At 40.6% G+C, this 6,091-nt stretch overlaps 1 protein-coding gene across 1 annotated transcript in view; it reads left to right on the top strand.

The window, feature by feature from the left end:
* Positions 1-5,011: 5,011 nt before the first annotated feature.
* HAUS6 (HAUS augmin like complex subunit 6) overlaps positions 5,012-6,091 on the top strand; it is a 47,189-nt gene continuing 46,109 nt past the window's right edge. The window contains exon 1 of the mRNA XM_024558337.4: positions 5,012-5,413. Within this exon, the coding sequence (XP_024414105.2) occupies positions 5,286-5,413 (128 nt within the window). The 5' untranslated portion in view covers positions 5,012-5,285. The remainder of the gene's footprint in view (positions 5,414-6,091) is intronic.

The following is a 6,091-nucleotide window of genomic DNA, read 5'->3' as shown; positions in this document are numbered from 1 at the left end:
AAACTAATTCTTTATCTTGAAAACTGGTAAATAAAGGGAAAGAATTTAGCCTTCCTTATATCTTACCACTAGGTAAACAAATAGTAAATGAGGGAAAACTTCAATCATAAAAGTATTTCCACTAACAAATTAAAAATAAATGATGCCTTACTCAGTTTGAGCTGCTATAACAAATTGCCTCAGACAGAGTGGTTTAAACAAGCATTTATTTCTCATAGTCCTGGAGGCTGGAAGTCTGAATTCAGGGTGCCACCTTGGTGGAGTTTTGGTGAGGGTCCCCTTCCAGGTTGCAGAAAATCAACTTCTCTTTGTACCCTCACTTGGCGGAAGAGCAGAGAAGTGAAGGATACTCCCTTGTGACCCCTATGAGGGTACTAATCCCATTAATGAGGGTTCCACCCTTAAGACCTCATCTAATCCTAATTATCTCCCACAGACTCCACCTTTTAATACCATCACATTGAGAAGTAGGGTTTAACACATACATTTTGGGAGTGGACACAAGCATGCAGTCCATAACAAACGACACATTAGAATTTCAGCATTTTGCAATTCCCAGTAAATTAATGGATCTAGGTATTTGGCATTTAATGTCTGTCAATGGCATGAACAGAGATATTGTGTTCTGCCTGAAGAAGAGCATACACCAACCATCATCTAATCTTTTAAAATTTTTTAAATAGATTTACTGGGATTACATTGGTTAATAAGATTTATGCAGGTTTCAAGTGTATAATTCTATGATACATGATCTGTTTATTGCAACGTGTACCTACTACCCAAAGTCAAATGATCTTCTATCACCATATGTTTGACACTCTCTTTACCCTTTATTACCCCCTCACCTCCCTTCCCTCTGGCAATCACCATACTGTTGTCTATGAGTTTTTGTTTCTTTTTCTTGTTCATTCATTTGTTATTTTCACTTATATATTTCAGATGAGTGAATAATATGATTCTTAACTTTTTATGACTGACTTATTTTGCTTAGCATGATATTCTCAAAGTCCATCCATGCTGTTGCAAATGGCAATATTTCATCTTTTCTTATGGCTGAGTGGTATTCCATAGTATATGTGTACCACATCTTCTTTATCCAATTATCTCTCAAAGAACAATTCATTTCTTTCCATGTTTTGGCCATTGTGAATAACGAACATAGGGGTGCATATGTCTTTGTAAATAAATGTTTTCAAATTTTCAGTTTATACCCAGAAGAGGGGATGCTGGGTCATATGGTAACTCTATTCTTAATTTTTTGAGACACCTCCATACTGTTTTCCATAATGGCTGTACCAGTTTATATTCCCACCAGCAGTGAATGAGGGTTCCTTTTTCTCCACAACCTCTCCAGCACTTGTTATTATTTGTCTTGTTGATAATAGCCATTGTAACAGGTGTGAGATGGTATCTCATTGTAGTTTTGAATTGCATTTCCCTAATAGCTAGTGAAGTTGAACATATCTTTTCATATATCTGTTGGCCATTTGTGTGTCTTCTTGAGTGAAGTATCTGTTTAGGTCCGCTGACCAATTTTTAAATAGGATTATTTATTTGTTTGGTGTTGAGTTGCATGAGTTCTTTTTATATATTTTGGATATTAACTCCTTGTTGGAGGTGTTGTTTGCAAAGATTTTCTCCCATTTTGTTGGTTGCCCTTTTGTTTTCTTGGTAGTTTCATTTGCTGCACAGAAACTTTTTGTTTGATATAATACCATATGTTTATTCTTGCCTTTACTTCTTTTGCCTCTGGGGTGAAATTCATAAAATCTTCCTTAAGACCAAGGTCCTTAAGCTTAGTACCTATGCCTTCTTCTATGTAATTTAGTTTCAGATCTTATATTTAGGTCTTTGATTCATTTTGAGTTAATTTTTGTATATAGGGCCAGTCTGTAGTCTTGTTTCATTATTTTACATGTGACTTTCCAATTTTCCCAGCACCGTTTATTGAAGATGATTTCTTTTCTGCATTGTATGTTTTTGGCTTCTTTGTTAAAAACTTTTTGCCCACATACATGTGGGTTTATTTCTGGGCTCTCAATTCTGTTCCATTGGACCATGTGTCTGTTTTTCTGCCTATACCATGCTGTTTTGATTATCATCACTTTGTAGTATAATGTAAAATCAGGGAGTGTGGTACCTCCAGCTTCATTCTTTTTTCTCAGGATTGCTTTGGCTATTCAGGGTCTTTTGTGGTTTCATACAAATCTGATGGTTTTTTTGTTCTATTTCTTTAAAAAATGTCATTGGGATTTTGGTGGGGATTGCACCATCACCTACTCATCCCTGAGTCAGATCAATCCTCTAGATGGAGCTGCCAATTTGAAAAATTTGGAGGACACAGAGAGTGGAAAATGTTGAACTTTACTGTGAGGATGCTCACAGTAAAACCTAGGCTATGGGAAATTATTCTGGTAAAATAGCCCCAGGTGTTCAACAGACAAATTTTAAGAAAAAAAGGGAGGAGGGATGGAGGAAATCCTGTATATTAAATTATATTATTTCAAAAATCCTGGGAAAGACAAAAAAAAAGCCAAGATGAATATATAAAAAGACTAAATTTAGTGCATAGGGAAGCATATTTGGATGGTAAAACTACAGGGAAACAAAATTAAGTGATTACTGTAAAACTGACATTAGGGTTACTTTTTGGCAAAGGGAGAGTGGCTGGAGTTTAATTTTGTCAACATAAGAAATGTCTAATCCTGGCGAGAATTTTTTAAAGTTTATTTGAGACAAATGGATGACATTGCCAGAAAGCAAGATCTAAAAAGTTCAGGAGAATGACAGTTTCGCAGTTTCTTTTATATATCTGGAACATAAGGAACTTTACACTAAAGCGGGAGAAAGCAAGGCAGGAAAGTCTCTATGATTGGATTATGGGATAGTTAACAAGATTATGTGCTGTCTTGAGGGTAGTTAAAATTGATGATGGGTCTGCCAAAGTGGCATTTCAAAGGTGTGTTAACCCAGATGCACAAAGACAATGGACAGGGTCTGCTTAAGGTAGAGATAATCTTTTACTAGGGAAGTTACAGGCTTCAGTGGGGTGTGACTACCCACCATGATGTGCCCAGTTAGGAATTTATGACCAAATCACCCCATGAGGGTACATTTGGTTAGATTTATTACAGAGCCCCCTTTTCATCCACAATTTTTTGTCCTGGGTGTTAGTTCCAAGGACATTCACCTGTAGTGATATATTAATCTATTTAAAAGGAGCAAATTGGACTTTCTGGTATATGAATCTTGAGTGGAGTGGCACATGGGCCTACCATTCCCTGAGAACATTCTTTGGTCTTTCCATTCTTTATGCCACTCAATATCCACCTAATAAAACTCTATCAAAGTCAGTTTTGCTATTTGTCTCCAAAGAATGTTAATCGATACAAGTGGCCTTGGCACGTTACCATTAGCCTTGAGATAGGTATAGATAACTTCTTTTTTTGTGATGGATGATATTATATCATGTTTGTATACTGATGAGAAGAATTGATGCAGGACAGAGTAGAGGACCAATGCTGGAGCAAACTCCTTGAGTAACAGAAAAGGCATATTATCTATGAAATAAGTGAAAGGACTGAACTTATGTAGGCATGCCCTTATTCACCCAGATTAACAAGAGAGAGGGAACACTATAAGGAAAAAAGATTTAGGCAGATTGGTAAACTGTTGATAGAAGTTATTTTTTAGAAACATCTATTAACTAAGAACAAAGGACATTTTTGAGAGTGAGGAGGGAAAAGTAAGTATTGGAAGTTTAGGAGAGGGAAGAAGATATGCATACTCTCATTGAGAGGAGTTTTGGGAACAATACTAGTAAGGTGCAGAGGGCCTAAGAGCCCACTTGAGTTGTCATGAATTTTGAGTAACACCAGGCATCATAATTGTGTTTAGCTCCTAAGCTGCAGGTGTAGAATAGGCTGAGAACTGGCTGTAATAGGAACTTGGGTTCCGTGAGATAAATTTAGTAAAGAGAGAAAGGGGCCAGTGAGCTAAGAAGGTCAAGAAACTAGGAGGCCAAGATACTGGAAAGGTCACCTACATGGATATTTTTTAAAAAATATTTTATTCATTTATTTTTAGAGAGAGGGGAAGGGAGGAAGAAAGAGAGGGAGAGAAATATCGATGGGTTGCCTCAGCACGCACCTCAACTGAGGACCTGGAGAGCAACCCAGGCAACCCAGGGACCTGCCCTGACCGGTATGTAACTGGAGACATTTTCCTTTGCGGGGTGACTCTCAGCCAACTGAGCTATGCCAGTCAGAGGACCTGCATGGATATTGTGTTTACCAAAAATTATCCCGGGGTAATGTTGGAGGGGCAGAATTAAGTGCTAAATCTTCTCAGAATGAAGTCCAGCAACCCGGAGATCTTACACATGATTTCCACAAGGAAGAATTGTGGATGAGAGCCTAAACTTCAAAGGAACTTAATTTACTGAGGCAATTAAGCGCCAGAGGTAGCAATAAGTAATAAGATACCTCCCTCATTTTCAAGCTCTGTTGTATGTGGAGTGTGGGAGAGAAAACAGTCATTAACTGAGAAGGCTACAGGGGTAACTGTACGCGTAGGGGAGAGCCAGATTTCTTAGAGCAAGAAAGTGAAAGAAGTATTTAGCATTTGATACACATGACATTATTAATAATAGACCTGAGACCAAGAGGTTAGGTGACTTGTTCAGGGTCACACAACTAATGTGAATAGCTCTGCATGGATCCCAGTGCTTTTTCTACTACACGGAGCCACAGTGCCCCCTCTACAGCTTTTATCTGACGTAATTGGTCTATGGGAACTAAAGGCACTCCACAACTTTCAGATCTAAAAGCGCGAAACAAAGAACCGCTTAAGCTACGGCTTGCCAATACGCAAGCGCAATAAAGTTCGCCGGCTAGAAAGGCGCTGTGGGGTTTGTAGTTTTCGGCTGGGCACGACGGGAAGGGACGGGGGAGAGCGCGTTGCACGGCGGGAGTTATAGTCCGCCGGGCAATTCCCTCCTCCGGAAGTCGGGCGGCGCGCACAAAGCGCTCTGCTGGAAGCGCGGGAGTCTCGGTTTGTGGTGGCTCCGGCAGCTGTGTCGTACTACCGTTAGAAGCTCTATTTCCCTGAGACTTTACGGCCAATAGAGGCGAAATGGCTCCGGGCTAGAGAGGTGCAGGCGGTGGCAATGCTGGCGCCGCTGCGACCCAGACTTCAGGCTGCCTTTAGGGAAGGAGCTTGAGGGCCCTCGGAGTCGTTTGGGCCTTTGCTTTCTTCCTGTGCGGGGACACTGCCTAACTGCAAAGATGAGCTTGTCCTGGGTCACCGCTTTCGAGAAGGAGCATCTTTGGATGTATCTGCAGACCCTCGGCTTCGAGCCAGGCCCAGCCACCACTGCCTGCGGAAAGATCGTGTCACACACGCACCTTGGAGTGTAAGGAGGCCGGGAATTGCGGGGCGGGGGAGCCTGAGCCTGGACGTGCCGGGAGGACCCGCCCTTTCGCGGACCTTGGAGGTTTAGGAATAAAGGCACTGGCTGTTAAGCCTCTCCTCCCAGTGACTGCCAGGCTGTGGTAGCAGAGACTGTCCATTAATGGAACCGTGCACGGGGGTAGAGTCTGCATTTGGGGAGACACTGGAGGGGCAGCTTAGTCCTGCTTTGTTGGTAAAGCTGATGGTCTGTGAAATCGAAGTAGGTACTGGAGGGAAGTGAGAACAGTCAGTATATTCACATGCCTTTACGTTCAAGGGATCCTTTCAAGCTTGGCTGCTCTTTAATTTATAATTTTAGCTTTTTGAATTAGCAACCTGAGGGGTCCCACACTTAGCAGAAAAGAAGGTATTAAGAAGGTTATTCAGATGAAAAATAAAAGCCCCTTCCCTACTTTACCAGTAATGTTATGGTTATGATCATAAATGTAAATATTTTGTTTATATTTCTGTGCCTCAACTTACCAACTTTAGACAGTATCTTAATTTCGTACTATAGGCCAAGAGAAATTTGGGATACATTGGCGACCTCCTGTTCTCAAATCTTCTTTACTTAATTATGCTATTTTAGTTGCAGTGGCGGTGTTTTAGTATGTGTTTAGACCTTCTTGATGTATCAATC

This window comes from Desmodus rotundus, chromosome 1 (genome assembly GCF_022682495.2).
Source record: "Desmodus rotundus isolate HL8 chromosome 1, HLdesRot8A.1, whole genome shotgun sequence".
Classification (NCBI taxonomy): Eukaryota; Metazoa; Chordata; class Mammalia; order Chiroptera; family Phyllostomidae; genus Desmodus; species Desmodus rotundus.
Note: the sequence above shows the minus strand (reverse complement) of the source record. Positions and strands in the feature narration are given on the sequence as shown.